Here is a 19,595-nt window from a genome sequence, read left to right on the forward strand (position 1 = left end):
TTAGAAGATTTTTCGTCCCGAAAAAGTTTCTTTAGAAAATTTTTCGTCCCGAAAAAGTTTCTTTAGAAAATTTTTCGTCCCGAAAAAGTTTCTTTAGAAAATTTTTCGTCCCGAAAAAGTTTCTTTAGAAAATTTTTCGTCCCGAAAAAGTTTCTTTAGAAAATTTTTCGTCCCGAAAAAGTTTCTTTAGAAAATTTTCTTTATTTTTCGTCCCGAAAAAGTTTCTTTAGAAGATTTTGCGTCCCGAAAAAGTTCCTTTAGAAAATTTTTCGTCCCGAAAAAGTTTCTTTAGAAAATTTTTCGTCCCGAAAAAGTTTCTTTAGAAAATTTTTCGTCCCGAAAAAGTTTCTTTAGAAAATTTTTCGTCCCGAAAAAGTTTCTTTAGAAAATTTTCTTTATTTTTCGTCCCGAAAAAGTTTCTTTAGAAAATTTTTCGTCCCGAAAAAGTTTCTTTAGAAAATTTTTCGTCTAGAAAAAATTTCTTTAGAAAATTTTTCGTCTAGAAAAAATTTCTTTAGAAAATTTTTCGTCTAGAAAAAATTTCTTTAGAAAATTTTTCGTCTAGAAAAAATTTCTTTAGAAAATTTTTCGTCTAGAAAAAAAAAAGTTTCTAAAGAAATTTTTTCTAGACGAAAAATTTTCTAAAGAAATTTTTTCTAGACGAAAAATTTTCTAAAGAAATTTTTTCTAGACGAAAAATTTTCTAAAGAAATTTTTTCTAGACGAAAAATTTTCTAAAGAAATTTTTTCTAGACGAAAAATTTTCTAAAGAAATTTTTTCTAGACGAAAAATTTTCTAAAGAAATTTTTTCTAGACGAAAAATTTTCTAAAGAAATTTTTTCAAGACGAAAAATTTTCTAAAGAAATTTTTTCTAGACGAAAAATTTTCTAAAGAAATTTTTTCTAGACGAAAAATTTTCTAAAGAAATTTTTTCTAGACGAAAAATTTTCTAAAGAAATTTTTTCTAGACGAAAAATTTTCTAAAGAAATTTTTTCTAGACGAAAAATTTTCTAAAGAAATTTTTTCTAGACGGAAAATTTTCTAAAGAAATTTTTTTTAGACGAAAAATTTTCTAAAGAAATTTTTTTTAGACGAAAAATTTTCTAAAGATATTTTTTCTTTAGAAAATAAGGAAATTGAATTGTTTAAATTATGAATCTCAATTAATTTCATTCTTTCAGTTCATCAAAATATTTTGAAAATCCTAACAATTATTACCAAAGATGTTTGTTTGTAATGATGGGAGCCCAATAGTTGCACATTCATTAGCATGATAACATTGAACGAAACGTTAATGCAATACAGTAATGGACAAAACTGAGCTTTCAAAAATATATAATAGGTCCATTATATCAGTTTTAGTTATAATTGATAGTTTGTTGATTTATCTGAGGGATATTTTTCATATAATTCTTAGAGTTTATGCTTTGCTCAATTTTGTCTGCCACTGTATTTGTGTTTTTGTTGTTTTGTTTTTTGTTACAACTACGAAGAGTGCTCGAGGCAACCAATCTACCTTGGATATGCAATCAATACTCCTACGGAGATTTACATTATCGTTGACTTTTAAACGTGACATCCATTCGGGTGCATGGGATTTTAGGTTATAGTTATCCTGTCATTTGCAGTAGATAGGTTATTAGGATTTCATTGTTCGATATTTTTTTGTTTTCGAAATTGAAAGACAAGTTAGAAAAAAGTTATAAAAAGTGGTTTGTTAAAGAGACAAGGTGTGGTGTGACACAAGTACATTTCGGAAATTGTGTGTGAAGTCAAAGCAGACAATGAAGGGTAGAGTTGGAACCAAATTTTTTGGAAAAAAAAGGAAAGGTAAAATCGCTCATCCGACATAACATAACATAACATAACATAACATAACATAACATAACATAACATAACATAACATAACATAACATAACATAACATAACATAACATAACATAACATAACATAACATAACATAACATAACATAACATAACATAACATAACATAACATAACATAACATAACATAACATAACATAACATAACATAACATAACATAACATAACATAACATAACATAACATAACATAACATAACATAACATAACATAACATAACATAACATAACATAACATAACATAACATAACATAACATAACATAACATAACATAACATAACATAACATAACATAACATAACATAACATAACATAACATAACATAACATAACATAACATAACATAACATAACATAACATAACATAACATAACATAACATAACATAACATAACATAACATAACATAACATAACATAACATAACATAACATAACATAACATAACATAACATAACATAACATAACATAACATAACATAACATAACATAACATAACATAACATAACATAACATAACATAACATAACATAACATAACATAACATAACATAACATAACATAACATAACATAACATAACATAACATAACATAACATAACATAACATAACATAACATAACATAACATAACATAACATAACATAACATAACATAACATAACATAACATAACATAACATAACATAACATAACATAACATAACATAACATAACATAACATAACATAACATAACATAACATAACATAACATAACATAACATAACATAACATAACATAACATAACATAACATAACATAACATAACATAACATAACATAACATAACATAACATAACATAACATAACATAACATAACATAACATAACATAACATAACATAACATAACATAACATAACATAACATAACATAACATAACATAACATAACATAACATAACATAACATAACATAACATAACATAACATAACATAACATAACATAACATAACATAACATAACATAACATAACATAACATAACATAACATAACATAACATAACATAACATAACATAACATAACATAACATAACATAACATAACATAACATAACATAACATAACATAACATAACATAACATAACATAACATAAGAAAAATTATTAATAATAACAAACAAAAATTTTCCTTCCTTCAAAGTCTGCTTCTTTGGAAGTCTTTGCTTTAGAGATTTAGTATAGTATTTGGTGTTCTGACAGTTAAAGGTGATTATATCAAAAATTCATATTAGTTAATATTTTTATGATATGTATATAAAATAATCAGGACTAAAACTATTATTATTTAAAAATCTTTAAATTTTTACACTTATATAATATGATAAGGAGTAAGGATTTTCTCAAATAAAAGGTAACTAAAGGATGTTTTTTTTTTAATTATTTTTTTTTTTAACGATAAAAAAGAATAAAATGCCTTACGGTTATATTCAAATTCATGGTACTCTCTGCGGATATTTTGCGGGCATTGAATGGAGGTATGTCCGATATCTTGGATATAGTGGGTAATGGTTTCTTTTCGTTTGAGGATGATGTTAATGATGATTGCTGTTGCTGCAGCTGCTGCTGGTGGTGGGCATTGGATGATGAAGCGGATGCAGATGTTGCTGTATTCACATTGGCAGCGGCCACAACTATGGGTTGCGATTGCAGCGGCAAATGTTGGCGGGATGCGGAAACGGAGGCGCTAGCATTGATTAGATTGGAGTTGGCGGTGGTGCGTTGAGGACTACTGCTGGCACTGCTGCCTGTGTGATCTGCCGAATCCGTGGATTTCTTGCGGAAGGGTGGAATTTCTGGTAGATTCATACATTGACGGGTATTTAAGGCCAAGGAACTTGCAGAAGCTCTATATGGTTTTTTTTTTTTTGTACAGGATTTTTGGACAAGTTTTTTTTTTACAAACAAACATAAAAAAGGAAATGGAAGAACATAAGATAAACAAAGCGATAGAGAATAAGAGAGAAAAAAGGACTCAAAACAAAGCAAAGGTTGACCAGGGAAAGTGTGAAAGTTTTAAGGGGATATAAGCAAAGTTAAAAAAAATATATAAAAAGGTGATTTTTTCGAAAGTGTGTACAAATATTTGGAGAAAAATGGTAGAGAGAGAAAAAGAAATATGGATTTCATAAGAACATTAGCATTTCTGTAAAAGGATATCCAATGAACAAGTATACAATGGTAACACAAAATTTCTATATAATTTTCTTCTTTTTTTTCTAAATACTGTGTGTTTTTTTTTTTAATTTTTTTATTATTTTGCTTTAAATCATAAACTCATGCTTGCAAACAACTGTGTTTTTCTAGTATGAAAAATTAAGGCCAATGGTTTTGTAGAGATTGTGGTTTTAAGCTCAAATTTTGAAAATGTGGCAAATTTTTTAATGTTTTTTTTTTTCAAAAAAATTTGTTTTTTGTTATATTTTTTCTAATAGTTTATTATTTATACACATCTACCATCTAAGACACCAACATCTATACATTGATATTTAAATTTACCCCGTTAAAGCGTGCAATCTTTGGATTGGTATGGAGCTTAAATTACGAACTGAATATCCATGAAATGGGGGTATTTCCGGTATTTTCTTTTTCGTCTTACAACTTTTACATGCGCTTCATTATGTATGTATAAAAAAATGTATTATTTAGGATTTTTTATTGAAAAAAATTTTATTATTTTATAAAATTTACAAAAAAAATAGTTATACAATAAAATTTACAGTGAATAAGTATGAGTAGGGGGTGTCAGTAGGGGATTTAAATATATTGAAATATTTGGCCAAGTGAGTGAAATAAGAGCACTTTTGTTTGTCTCATAGAATTGTGGAGTGTTTTAAAAAATAAAAGTAAAAAAAATAATTCAATGAAAGCAAAAAAAAAGAAAATATAATAAAGAGTACCGGCTAATTACTTGTATACCAACTATGGCATTCAGAAAATCCAAACAAATGTCAATTAACACTATTACACTTTTAGAAGGGGTAGTTTAAGTTCCTTTGCGAAAGGGCAGTTGAATTACCCTTTGGGAAAGGGTACTTTTAGTACCTTTTTTTGTGGGAATGGTAGTTTTAGTAACTTTTTTTGTGGGAATGGTAGTTTTAGCATCCTTTCCCTGTGGGAAAGGTTGTTTTAGCAAACTTTCTCTGAGGGAAAGGTAGTTTTAGGACACTTTCCCCGAGGAAAGGGTAGTTTTAGTCCCCTTTTCCTTTGAAAAAGGGTAGTTTTAAAACCCTTTCATTTAAAAAAGAGTTTTTTTAGTACTTTTCCTTCGAGAGAGAACAGTTTTATTAGGTCTAGGAAAGGGATATTTCACAACTTTTCCCTCGGGAGAGTGTATTTTTAATATTCAGTTCTTCGGAAAAGGGTAGTTTCAGTAGTCTTTCCTTTGAAAATGGGTAATCGCACTACCCTTTCCTTTAAGAAAGGGTAGTTTTAGAACCCTTTCCTTTGGAAGAGGGTAAATTCCTTCGGGAATAGGTAGTTTAAGTATTCCTTTCTCTGGAAAGCGGTTGTTCTAGTACCCTTTTCTTTCGGAGAGATTAGTTTTAGTAAGCTTTCCTTTGAGGAAAAGGTAGTTTTAATACTATTTTCTTTGGGAAAAGATAGTTTTAGTACACTTTCCTTAGAGTAAAGGTAGTTTTAGTACCCTTTCTTTTGGGAAAGGTTGGCTTTAAAACCCTTTCTTTTGGGATAGGGTGGTTTTAATAGCCTTTCCTTTGGGAGAGAGTAGCTTTAGTACACTTTTCTGTGGGAAAGGGTGGTTCAAGTATTCTCTCCGTTGAAAAAGGGTAGCTTAAGTAACCTTTCCTTTGGGAAAGTGTGGTTTATTTAACCTTTCTTTTAGGAAAGTTTCGTTTTAGTACCAATTCCTTTGGGAAATAGTGGTTTTAGTACCCTTTCCTCTGGGAAATGGTAGTTTTGGTACCCTTTCATTTGGGTGAGGTTTGTCCTAGTACCCTTTCCTTTGATTAAGGTTAGCTTTAGTACACTTTCCTTTTATTAAGTGTGGTAGTAAATTGTGGTTTTAGTAACCTTTAATTTGCGAAAGGGTGGTTTTAGTACCTTTCTTTGGAAAAGGGTGGTCTTAGTACCCTTTCTTGTGGGAAAGAGTGGTTTTAGTAACTTGTTCTTTTTAGAAAAGGGTGGTTTTAATACCCTTTACTTTGGGATAGGGCGGTTTTAGTAAACCTTGATTTGTGAAATGGTGTTTTTAGTACCCTTTTCTCCGGGAAACAATGGTTAAAGTACCCTTTTCTGAAGGAAAGGGTGGTTTTAGTACCCTTTCTTTAAGAAAGGGTAGTTTCCGTACCCTGTTGTTTGGGAAAGGGTAGTTTTGGTACCCTTAATATGGGGAAAGAGTAGTACTCTTTCCTTTGGGGAAAAGTAGTTTTAGTACCCTTTTCTTTGGGAAAGGGTAGTTTTATAAGTTTGCCTTTGGAAAAGGGTAGTTTTAGTACCCTTGCCTTTGGGAAAGTGTATTATTAGTAAACTTTCCTTTGGGAATGGGTAGATTTAGAACATTTTTCTTTGGGAAATGGTAGTTTTAGTAGTAGGAAAGGGTAGATATAGTACCTTTTTAGAAGTAGGAATGGGTATTTTAACTACCCCTTGAGTATTGAGTAAGGGTATTTTAAGTACCCTTTTAGTTGTAGGAAAGGGTAGTTTTAGTACCCTTTTTGTAGTAGGATATGGTAGTTTTAGTACCCTTTTAGTAGTAAGAAAATTTAGTTTGAGTATCCTTTCAGTAGTACGAAAGGAAAGTTTTAGTACCCTCTTTGTAGAAGGAAAGTGTAAATTTGTATCCTTTCCATTAGGAATAGATTGTTCCAGACCTTTTTTTAGGAAATGGTGATTTTGTACCCTTTCCTTTGAGTAAGGGTTGTTTTAGTACACTTGTCTTTAGGAAAGGATATATTTTTGTACCCTTTTCTTTAAGAATGGGTAGTTTTTGTACCCTTTCCTTAAGGAAGGGGTAGTACCCTTTAGTGTGGTTTTGTACCTTTGGCTATAGGAAAGTAGAATGAATCAGTATCAATCATTTCCGCGGATTTAGTACCCTAGATTTAGTACCTATTGCGTAGATTTAGTATTCTTTCCGAAGTTTTAGTACACTTTCCCTAAATGTAGTACCCTTCCCTTAAATACCCTTTCCTTTGGGAAAGGGTAATCGTATTACCCTTCTTTTGGGAGGGGGTAGTTTTAGTACCCTTTCCTATGGAAAATTGTAATTTTAATACAATTTCCTATGAGAAGAGGTAGTTTTAGTGTCTTTGCTATGGGGAAGGGTAATTTTAGTTTCCTTTCCTTTGAGAAAGGTTTCCTTTGGGAAAGGTTTCTTTTGGCAATGGGTAGTTTTAGTATCATTAACTTTGGGAAAGGGTAGTTTTAATACAAGGTTAGTTTTTTTAGTACTCATACCCAAAGGGTACCCTTACCCATAGGGTACCCTTACCTATAGGGTACCCTTACCCATAGGGTACCCTTACCCATAGGGTACCCTTACCCATAGGGTACCCTTACCCATAGGGTACCCTTACCCATAGGGTACCCTTACCCTATGGAAATTCCATTTTTAATACCCTTTCCAGTTCACAGTTTTTATTTAAAAAATTTAAACTGCACTTATAAATATATCAGGTCCAAAAACATAGAAAAAAAATAATAAATAAAAAATCATCCAAAAATTTAAGGTTGCAAGTGTTAGTGTTTCAGTGTGTAAGGCAAGACTTTGTTAAAAGTGTAGAAAAAAAATTGTATTGAGTTTGTTTCTTGTATTAAGTTGAAGTAGTACGAGTAAAAAAGAGTCGGAAAAAGAGAATGACCTGATAGGACCTTATAGATCGAACTTACCCACTATGGGAACGCCCCAGTTCCTGGTTGAGACTGGTCAAGGAGGCTCCACTATTGGGTGGAGTTGACTCATGCAAGGGCCGTATTAAAATCGTGCTGGTCTAAAATTGTGAATAAAAGGCTCATATCCTTCTCTTGTTATTGGTATTTAGACGTACCTGTGAGGGTGGTGAATCTGGTGAGGAGTCACGATTTTCAAAAACATTTGCCTCGGGCTCAGCCTGCCTTTGCAAACCAAATCTGGCTATTTCATCCACATAAGGCTCATATTCCCTCTGCTTTAGTAGCAGCTCCTGTTGATACATCAAATCCTCGGACAATTGCCTTTGTATGGACTGCTGATTAGAGTGGGATGCACTATTGTTGACATCATTCAAATGCAGAGCACCCAAATCATGGTCCGGCTGTGTGGAGGTGGTACTAGGCGGTGTGGGTGGTGTCGGTCTAGGTGAAGTTCCCTTACACTGCATCTCCCGACGACAATGTTCGGCTCGTGCTATCTCTGCGGCCAACCATGATGGTAATTCAGGCAAAAGCCATGTCAAAGCGGAACGTAAGCCCAACATTATGTGCTGAAATCATGCCAGAGGGATTTTTTTGAAGAATAAATTCCTCTAACCAAACAATGCTTCACTTACCTCCAATGTCACAATTAATATGATAGTTTGTGCCGTTGTTAGTCCAGGCCACAAACGAGACACCTGTCCGGACAAACCAATTAGAGCACAATTCACAATGACCGCTGCCAATGATAACAGACTCAAAGCATTTTGCCACGTTCCTATGTTGGCCACACGCTGACCGAATGGCCTCTGATGTACATGGGCTAGCTTAAAAGCATCCGAACGTATCTCCATGAGATTGTTGATGAGTGCACATATGCCGGCCAGGGGAAAGGCGGCCGAAAAAAGCACTACATAACCCATTTGAACTAGCATTTCCAAATGATCCGAAAAGGTGCCATCGTACTGTGTTAAAAGGAAAGAGGGGATATTTGAGGTTGAGGAAAATTATTCTTAATTTTTTTATCATTTTATTTTATTTTATTTCATTTTTTTATTTTATTTTATTTTATTTTATTTTTTTGTTTAATTTTAGTTTTTGTTTAATTTAATTTAATTTTATTTTATTTTATTTTATTTTATTTTATTTTATTTTATTTTATTTTATTTTATTTTATTTTATTTTATTTTATTTTATTTTATTTTATTTTATTTTATTTTATTTTATTTTATTTTATTTTATTTTATTTTATTTTATTTTATTTTATTTTATTTTATTTTATTTTATTTTGTTTTATTTTATTTTATTTTTTTTATTTTATTTTATTTTATTTTATTTTATTTTATTTTATTTTATTTTATTTTTTTATTTTATTTTTCTTTTATTTTATTTTATTATTTTATTTTATTTTATTTTTATTTTATTTTATTTTACTTTATTTTATTTTATTTTATTTTATTTTATTTTATTTTATTTTATTTTATTTTATTTTATTTTATTTTATTTTATTTTATTTTATTTTATTTTATTTTATTTTATTTTATTTTATTTTATTTTATTTTATTTTATTTTATTTTATTTTATTTTATTTTATTTTATTTTATTTTATTTTATTTTATTTTATTTTATTTTATTTTATTTTATTTTATTTTATTTTATTTTATTTTATTTTATTTTATTTTATTTTATTTTATTTTATTTTATTTTATTTTATTTTATTTTATTTTATTTTATTTTATTTTATTTTATTTTATTTTATTTTATTTAATTTTATTTTATTTTATTTTATTTTATTTTATTTTATTTTATTTTATTTTATTTTATTTTATTTTATTTTATTTTATTTTATTTTATTTTATGTTATTTTATTTTATTTTATTTTATTTTATTTTATTTTATTTTATTTTATTTTATTTTTCTTTTATTTTATTTTATTTTATTTTTATTTTATTTTATTTTATTTTATTTTACTTTATTTTATTTTATTTTATTTTATTTTATTTTATTTTATTTTACATCAATTATTCCCCTTAACTCACCTTATATAAGGAACTTTCTATTTCCGCCTGACCTATATTCCGTCTGGTAGCACTAGCCGTGGTTGTGGGTGTGGAACATCCTGTATCGGTTGATGATTTCTTCGGCAATTGTTTTGAAGGTGTGCCAGGCTGTGGTGTTGAAGTGCCACTGGGTTGTTTCGTTTTCTCCGATTCAGAGGACAGCGATGTGGGACTCACTGCTGCAGCAGCAGCCTTGGCTGCCATTACAGTATCGGCAAATGAGCGATTATTATCCTGCGTTGGACTTAGAGCACCCCACATATTGAAACTTAGCTTAGCCAGACGCACTTGCTCAGCTACATAGGGTATGGCGGATTCTCGAAGATTACCGATAATTTGTCGGGAAATCAAGAGACCAGCCAATTGCTATGAGGAAATAAGACAAACCAGATAAACATAAAAAACTTGGAAGAAAAAAGTTTTATGGCAAACAGAAATAAGTTTTGTTATGTAAAAGTCGAAAATGACTAAAATGCCCTCGGCATTCGCTGCATTAAATATCGAACTCGTGTTCTGAAATATGCCGCCTTAATCCTTTTTTGTTTTATTCATTATTATTTCTTTTTTTCAAGTTTCTTTTTTTGTGCAATTTTACCTCTTTTAATTTTTCCTCATCTCTTAGATAGAACGCTATATAGAATAGCGATAGGAAAGAGTTGACAAACTGGAACAGCGCCACCTTAGCTATCAAATGATTTTCATATTTTGACTGCAAGCGATAATTTTCTGGGAAAAGTAGAATTGAAAACATCATCAAAAACAAGTTAAAAGTGAAAAGTCCATATTCCAGCAGCTTATTATCCTTAAATGGCATTAACTTCACTTCACTTCACTTCACGCTCACCTTTATCATTCAACCATACGGCCAACTTGTAATAAGCCTCATCCATAAGCGTTATGGCGCCTGCCAACAAAACTTTGGGTATAACACTCAAACAGCAAAGGACACCACTTTCCGGTAGTTTTGAGTCCCACCAATCCTGTCGAAAGAGGGAGAAAAGAAAAAGAGCATGACAAACAAAGCATTAATTAAGCAAAAAAAGAAAAGGATACTCATTTTTCTTAACTTTATAAATTTAAACAATTTGTTTAAATGTTTCCTGCTTTTTTGTAGTTGTTTCTTTTCCCTACTACTCTTTGTGGGCAATTTTATTTTATTAACTGTTAAAGTGGTCTGAGTAGAAGGAACAGCAGCAACATAAGCAAAAGACCATAATGAGATGGCATCTTCATTTAATGAATTTTTTAATTGTCCTATTTTATGCTATGGTTAGAACAAAAAGCAACAATAAATCCTTTTCTTTTATTATAATGATTATAATTTATGGCATTAGACAAAGTTCGTTATGTAGATGATGATGATGATGATTTAATGCTTGGATGTTAGCATGATTTGAAGAAAACAGGCTGTCGTGCCCTTTTTGTCTTTTGTTGGACAATAAAATTTTAATTGCATTATATTTTATGAATTTTATGACCAAAGAAGATTCAAGGCGTTCCTGTCTACATAAAATTTCCCAGATTGCTTAACATCTGGGAAATTTTATTTGGACAGGAACGCCTTGAATCTTCTTTGGATTGTTTGATTGTTTGTGTGTTCCTTATAGATTCAAAAACGGCTGAATCGATTTTCATGAAATTTTCACTGATGATGCATAATGACCCCGTGGTGACCATTTTCGGATATCTGAGGATTCTTTGAGGATGGCACGATCCGTATTATTTGGTTGCCAGGCCATAGAGGAATAAGGGGGAATAAAATAGCAGACGATTTGGCATTGAAGGCCAGAAGACTACCGTCTATGAAATTGGTTAACACGAAGCCTTTCTGGGGCGACTCAGTACGAGGTTAGGACGTGGGCAAAACGGTCGGTAGAATGACGATACTTATGGGGAAATCCGGCTCTTGAGAAGACGAGGCTTTAACTTAAAGGAAATAAGAAGGAGATCATTATAGATTTCGGTATCATAACGAAACACATAGGACTACGAACTCATTTATGCAGAATAGGTGCTGCAATTGATAGCATGAATAGGGCCTGAGGGGAAGATGATGATGATGAAAGGCGTTAAGTTCGGGCGGGCCGAACTTTGGATACCCATCACCTCGGGTATATATGTAAACCACTTTTCGTCCAAATCCGGTGAAAAATTCATGCCCCATAGCAGCTACATCGAAATATGTTCCGATTTGGACCAAGTCATTGTTCAATAGTGTATAACAAAATATTGATCTTTTTAGTACCTATATCCAAATATAAACCAATCTGAACCATATACGACACGGATGTCGACTAGTCTAACATAAATCACTGTGTCAAATTTCAGTGAAATCAGATTATAAGTGCGCTTTTTATGTGGCCAAGACTTTAAATCGAGATATCGGTCTATATGGCGGCTATATCCAAGTCTGAACCGTTTTGGGCCAAATTACAGAAAAATGTCGAAGGGCCTAACACAACTCACTGTTCCAAATTTCGGCGAAATCGGAAAATAAATGTGCCTTCTAGGCCCCAAAACCTTAAATCGAAAGATTGGTCTACATGGCAGTTATAGTCAAATCTGGACCGATCTGAGCCAAATTGAAGAACGATATCGAAGGGCCTAACACAACTCACTGTCCCAAATTTCGGCGAAATCGGAAAATAAATGCGCCTTCTATGGGCGCAAGACCTTAAATCGAGAGATCGGCCTATATTGCAGCTATATCCAAATCTGGACCGATCTGAGCCAAATTGAAGAAGGATATCGAAGGGCCTAACATAACTCACTGTCCCAAAATATGGCAAAAATCGAACCATAAATGCGCCTTCTATTGGCGCAAAACCCTAAGTCGAGAGATCGGTCCATATGGCAGCTATATCAAAATCTGGACCGATCTGGTCCAAATTGAAGAATTATGTCGAAGAGCCTAACACAACTCACTGTCCCCAATTTTGGCAAAATCGGATAATAAATGTAGCTTTTATGGGTATAACACCCTAAATCGGCGGATCGGTCTATATGACAGCTATATCCAAATTAGAACCGATCTGGGCCAAATTGAGCAAGGATATCGAAGGGCCTAACACAATGCTCTGTTCTAAATTTCAACAAAAACGGATAATAAATGTGGCTTTTATGTGCCTAAGACCCTAAATCGGTGGATCGGTCTATATGGGGGCTATACGAAAATATAGCCCGATATAGCCCATCTTCGAACTTAACCTGCTTATGGGCAAAAAAAGAATCTATGCAAGTTTCATCTCAATATTGGGGAATCGGTATATCAGTACACAAACCGATTTGAATCATACTGGGCAATGATGTTGGAAGCCAGAGCAGAAGTCTTTGTGCCAAATTAGATGAAAATTGAAGCTACTCAAGAAATCAAATCTGAAAATCAGTATATATATAGGGTGTCTACCGGTTTATTGAACGATTCGGCAATGATGTTCGAAAACAAATCAGAAGTCCTCGTGCCAATATTGGAAGTCATAACACAAGTTTTGTTCCAAATTTCAACCAAACCGGATGAAAATTGAGGCTTCTAAGGGCTCAAGAAGTCAAATCCTGAGATTTGGTTTATATGGGGCTATATATGTTTATAAGCCGATTCGTATCATACTTGGTATGGATGTTGGAAGTGATAACTCAAGTCTCTCTTCAAAATTTTTCTCAAATCGGATAAAAATTGAGGCTTCTAAGGGCTCAAGAAGTCAAATTTGGGTATCGGTTTATATGTGGGCTATATCCAAATCTGAGCCGAAATGGGCCATTTGCAATTCCCAACGACGACATCAATAACAAGTAAAAGAGTGCTAAGTTCGGCCGGGCCGAATCTTATATACCCTTCACCATGGATCTCATTTGTCGAGTTCTTTTCCCGGCTTCTCTTCTTAGGCAAAAAAAGAATATAAGAAAAGATTTGCTCTGCTATTAGAGCGATATCAAGATATGGTCCGGTTTGGGCCACAATTAAATTATATGTTGGAGACCTGTGTAAAATGTCAGCCCACTCGAATAAGAGTTGCGCCCTTTGGGGGCTCAAGAAGTAAAATAGAGAGATCGATTTATATGGGAGCTGTATCGGGCTATAGACCAATTCAGGCCATAATAAACACGTATGTTAATGGTCATGAGAGGATCCGTCGTACAAAATTTCAGGCAAATCGGATAATAATTGCGACCTCAGAGGCTCAAGAAGTCAAGATCCCAGATCGGTTTATATGGCAGCTATATCAGGTTATGAAACGATTTGAACCTTATTCGATACAGTTGTTGAAGGTAAGAATAGAATACGTCATGCAAAATTTCAGACAAATCGGATTGGAATTGCGCCCTCTAGAAGCTCATGAAGTCAAGTCCCCAGATCTGTTTATATGATAGCTATATCGGGTTATGGACCGATTCGAACCATACTTGGCACAGTTGTTGGATATTATAATAAAACACGTCGTGCAAAATTTCATTCCAATCGGATAAGATTTCCGCACTCTAGACGCTCAAGAAGTCAAGACCCAAGATCGGTTTATATGACAGCTATATCAAAACATGGACTGGTATGGCCCATTTACAATACCAACCGACCTACACTAATAAAAAGTATTTATGCAAAATTTCAAGCGGCTAGCTTTACTCCTTCGGAAGTTAGCATGCTTTCGACAGACAGACGGACGGACGGACATGGCTAGATCGACATAAAATGTCGCGACGATCAAGAATATATATACTTTATGGGGTCTCAGACGAATATTTCGAGTAGTTACAAACAGAATGACGAAATTAGTATACCCCCCATCCTATGATGGAGGGTATAAAACATATCTGAGCAAAAGTTCAAGCATTTAGCTTTACGCGTTATTGTCATTTGGGCCAAATTGCAGCCAAATCGGATGAAAATTGAGGCTTTAAGATCGGGGATCGGCTTGTATGGGAGCTATATCAGTTTATAAATTAATTCGAGTCATACTTTGCACTGATGTTGGAAGTCAGAGCTTAAGTCTCTATGCCAAATTTCAGCCAAATCGGATGAAAATTTACGTCTATAGGGGTTCAAAAAGTCAAAACTGGGGATGAGGTTATATCCAAATTTAGATCGATATCGCCCTCTTGCAATCCCCTATGACCTACATCGTTAAGTAGTATCTGTGCAAAATTTCAAGCGGCTGGCTTTACACGTTCGGCCGCTATAGTGATTTCCACATGCAGAGGGACGGACATGAGTAGTTCTACTCTGAGTGTCAAGGCAATCATGAAGATATACACATACTTTATAGGGTTTCAAGTCAATATTTTGAGATGTTACAAACGGTATGACTAAATTAGTACGCCCCCTTCCTAAGGTGGTGGGCATAAAAAAAGAAAATTGAATTTTATTCTCCAGTATAATGGTACCACCGTGCGTATGATTACCATTAACAGATCTATTGTTACTCATACGCACAGCAGGTAAACACTAAATTTGTTTCCAATAATTAAAAGGAAAACCGAACAATGAAACTCCAATACCCCACGGTAGTTAAGTAGCTAATGTGATATTAACCATTCCTAATAACTGCGATAAAATCTGTGGAAAAAAATTATGCGTCAATTATATTGTTAACAAAATTATTGGAAATGTTCCAAACTACAGCCTATTAATTGTAGTTAATGCTAAACGGAAACAAAATCGAACAAAATGCAGGAAAAAAATATGTTTAATTATAAATAATTTTTCAATCAAACTTATCATAATTGTCAAAGTAAATCATGTTGAAAAGGTGTAGAGAAATTGAGTTATCTTAAAAAAATATAAAAAAAAATTTTGAATTAAAAAAAAATTTGAAGGCGTGATAAGTTCGGCCGGGCCGAATTTTGGGAACCCACCCCAAGGATTCTGTTAAAAATTTATGCAAAAAAAATTTTTTTGAAGGACATAATTTTATTATACATACCAAATTTCTGTCTAACCAGCAAAATTTAAATCTTCTAGGAACCGAACAAGGATGATCGAGAGAGAGGTTTACATGGGAGCCGTATGAGGTTATAGACTGATTTGGACCGTATTTGGCACAGTTATTGGAAGTCGTAACTGCAAAATTTCAGCCAAATGGGACAAAAATTGCGGCTTGTAACGACTAAATAAGTCAAATTGGGTGATCGGTTTATATGGGCGCTATATCAGGTTATAGACCGATTTGGACCATACTCAACAAAGTTATTAAAAATCATAACAGAACACTATGAGCCAAATCCAATAAAAATTGCGGCTTCCAGGGGTTCAAGAAGTCAAATCGGGAGATCGGTTTATATGGGAGCTATATCAGGTTCTTGATCGATTTAAACCATACTTAACACAGTTGTTGGAGGTCATAACAGAACACCACATGCAATATTTCATAGAAATCGAACAAAAATTGCGGCTTGTAAGGGCTCAAAAGTCAAATCGGGGTATATCGGTTTATATGGGAGCTATTGTACATCAGGTTCTTGACCGATTTAAACCATACTTAACACAGTTGTTGAAAGTCATAACAGAACACTACATGCAAAATTTTAGACAAATTGGACAAAACTTGCAGCTATCAGGTTCTCAAGAATTCAAATCGGTAGATTGGTTTATATGGGAGCATTATCAGATTATAGACCGACTTGGACCGTACTCAACACAGTTGTTGGAAATCATAACAGAACACTATGTGCAAAATTTCAGTCAAATCTCATAAAAATTTCGGTTTCCAGGGGCTAAAGACGTCGATTCGGGAGATTGGTTTATATGGGAGCTATATCCAAATCTGAACTGATATGACCCATTTGAAATCCCCAATGACCTGCATCAATACTAAGTATCTATGCAAGATTTGAAGCAGCTAGCGTTACGAGTTCGACCGCTATCGTGATTTCGATAGACGGACGGACGGACATGGCTAGTTTGACTCGGAATGCCAAGACGATGAGGAATATATATACTTTATGTGGTCCTAGATCAAATTTTTGAAGTGTAACAAACGGAATGACTGGATTAGTATACCCCCATCCTATGGAGGTGGGTATACAAATTTAAAAAAAAACATTTCCTGCTGCTGATGTGGGTAGCTCTACCGAAATTACAATATCGGTTCATATTTTGATGTAGCTCCCATTTAAACCGATCTTCTGAGTATACTTCTTGAGTCTCTAGATGGCGCAATTTTCATCGGAATTGGGTGAAATTTTGTACATGACGCTTACTAAGACAGGAGCCTATGGAAAAGGATCCTGAGTGCCCTCCTGTTTATGTTCTACTTTATGGAAACCACTGTACAATTTCAAGTTAGGTTAGGTTATAAAGAGGGTGTGGAGATTTTAATCCGCCCCATGCAACTATGGACATATACCTAAGCCCGTAGTCGGCTTGTTGTGCGCTCTAAACACTATAAAGTAACCTCTAACCTCCTCCTTAGTGCCGGTATCTGTTAGACGCGAAAGCCGGGCAATGACGAAGGAAATGTTCCATCTTCCCTTCACCACCAAATCGTCTCCCCTTTAATTTCCCCTTACTCCGTTATGGCCCGGTATCCAAACGATGCAGATTTTGCCATCCTCAGAGAAGGTGTTAATCTCCTTCTTACACTGCAAGACTATGGCAATTTTACAGCAGCACACCACCTCACGCATTCCGTGATCACCCGGATCTCCCCCTGCAGGATCGTATTATGGTCAGGCAGTCTAAAACAGATCTCAGTCCCTGGGTTCTCAATGTAGACTCCCAATCCCACTCTGTCCTCTAGTTTTGATCCATTCGTGTAACATGCTCTTCCAGATGGCAATACTAGGGTTCCGTCAATCCAAGACTGTGCCGATGGCAGCAGTGCCTCGTACTCGACTTGAAGGTTCATTTCAGGTAACCGATGCCAAACCTCCTCCGTTCCTTCCATGTTTCCTATAGTCGCCCCGATTATACCGCGATGGTATGAGCTGTTCCCATCCTCAATCTATCGCCTTAAGTCGCATAGCCGCAGAGGCTGCCTCACACTTAATCTGTATGTCAATGGGTCGGATATCTAAAACAGTCTCCAGTGCCCTAGTGCATGTGCTCCTCATCGCTCCGCCTATGCCAAGAGAATATGTTCTCTGAATCTGTTGTATGGTCCCTGTGTTGCACTTTTCTCCATAGCAGTCCACTAAACTACTGAAGCGTCAGTAAGTATTGGTCTGATCAGGCTTCTGTACAGCCAGTGCACTATCCTAGGATTCAGGCCCCATTTCGAGCCTACAGCCCGTTTACATAATGCCCAACATCTGTGAGCCTTCTCAGTACGCTCCTGAATGTGACACCTCCAATTCAGTTTCCTGTCCAAGATCACACCTAAGTATTTGACCTTGTCAGATATCGAAATCGCCTTATTGAGAAAACGTGGTGCGTTAAATTCGCCACCTTCGTCTTCATCGTGGACAGGCATATTTCAGTCTTCTCTGAGTTTACATTGAGACCTCTGGGTCTAGCCCAGTCATATGCCATATGCAAGACCCTTTCAGCCCTTCTACATAGCTGGTTCGGATCCTTACCCCTTAGATGTATTGGGTTGCCCAAAAAATAATTGCGGATTTTTTAAAAGAAAGTAAATGCATTTTTAATAAAACTTAGAATAAACTTTAATCAAATATACTTTTTTTACACTTTTTTTCTAAAGCAAGCTAAAAGTAACAGCTGATAACTGACAGAAGAAAGAATGCAATTACAGAGTCACAAGCTGTGAAAAAATTTGTCAACGCCGACTATATGAAAAATCCGCAATTACTTTTTGGGCAACCCAATATTATAACATCGTATGCGTGGCAGACGGGTTCAAATCCCTCCTCAGTCAGCATCCGTAAAAGGTCATTTATGGTGGTCACCCATAGGAGTGGCAATAAAATGCCCCCCTGTGGCGTGCCTAGAGCCACTTTCTCCATTATTTTAATGCCATGGGACACACAACTTATCCACCTGTTCCTTAGTTCCACCCGGTTCTGGTCTAAGGATTGGATCAGTGTGTCTGTCCGCACATTGTTAAAAGCCCCCTCGATGTCAATGCATACCGCCAGTGTGTACGTTTTGGCATCGAAGGATTCTTCTATTTTATGCACAACCTCGTGCAGGGCAGTCTCCACCGACTATCGCTTGACATATCTGATTAAAAATGAAATTTTGCACAGTGACGTCTTCTATGACATCTAACACGGAAGCTAATTATGCTCTGAATCAGTCTTAAACCGGGTATAGATTCCACATAAACTGATCTTCAGATTATACTGGAGACTGTTCTAAATATCCGACCCATTGACATACAGATTAAGTGTGAGGCAGCCTCTGCGGCTATGAGACTTAAGGCGATGGGAGAATAGATTGAGGATGGGAACAGTTCATACCATCGCTCAGTTTTTATCCGATTTGGTGTTACATTTTCTATGACATTTAACAGACGTGCCAATTATGGTTCGAATCGGTCTTAAACGTGTTAAAGTTTCCATTTGGCTGAAATTTTGCACAACGTCTTTTCCTATGACCGTGCCGAATATGGTCTGAATCGGTCAAAATCTTGATATAGCTCCCATATAAACCGATCTCCCGATTATACTTCTTAAGCCTCTAAAGGGTGTAATTCTTAACCAATTAGACTGAAATTTTTGCATAACTTCATTTCCTATGACCTTTAACATACTTTATATTTTTTAAGCCTCTAGAGAGCGTAAGTCTTAACCGATGTAGCTAAAATTCTTCACAGCGACGTTTTCTATGACCTTCAACATACGTACCAAATACGATCTGAATAGGCCCAAACCCTAATATATCTCCCATATAAACCG

At 34.2% G+C, this 19,595-nt stretch overlaps 1 protein-coding gene across 8 annotated transcripts in view; it reads right to left on the reverse strand.

The window, feature by feature from the left end:
- Positions 1-19,595, reverse strand: part of LOC106085964 (anoctamin-8) — a 225,762-nt gene that overhangs the window by 18,083 nt on the left and 188,084 nt on the right. For 2 of the 8 annotated variants that reach the window (XM_059364454.1, XM_059364453.1), the window contains 9 exons: positions 10,651-10,786; positions 10,402-10,532; positions 9,786-10,172; positions 8,382-8,711; positions 7,902-8,315; positions 7,744-7,844; positions 4,393-4,506; positions 3,316-3,742; positions 1,520-1,618 (listed from right to left, as the gene is read on the reverse strand). In XM_059364454.1, the coding sequence (XP_059220437.1) occupies positions 1,520-1,618; positions 3,316-3,742; positions 4,393-4,506; positions 7,744-7,844; positions 7,902-8,315; positions 8,382-8,711; positions 9,786-10,172; positions 10,402-10,532; positions 10,651-10,786 (2,139 nt within the window). The remainder of the gene's footprint in view (positions 1-1,519; positions 1,619-3,315; positions 3,743-4,392; positions 4,507-7,743; positions 7,845-7,901; positions 8,316-8,381; positions 8,712-9,785; positions 10,173-10,401; positions 10,533-10,650; positions 10,787-19,595) is intronic. The other 6 variants (XM_059364456.1, XM_059364458.1, XM_059364455.1 and 3 more) reach the window with 3 other exon arrangements.

This window comes from Stomoxys calcitrans, chromosome 3 (assembly GCF_963082655.1).
Source record: "Stomoxys calcitrans chromosome 3, idStoCalc2.1, whole genome shotgun sequence".
Classification (NCBI taxonomy): Eukaryota; Metazoa; Arthropoda; class Insecta; order Diptera; family Muscidae; genus Stomoxys; species Stomoxys calcitrans.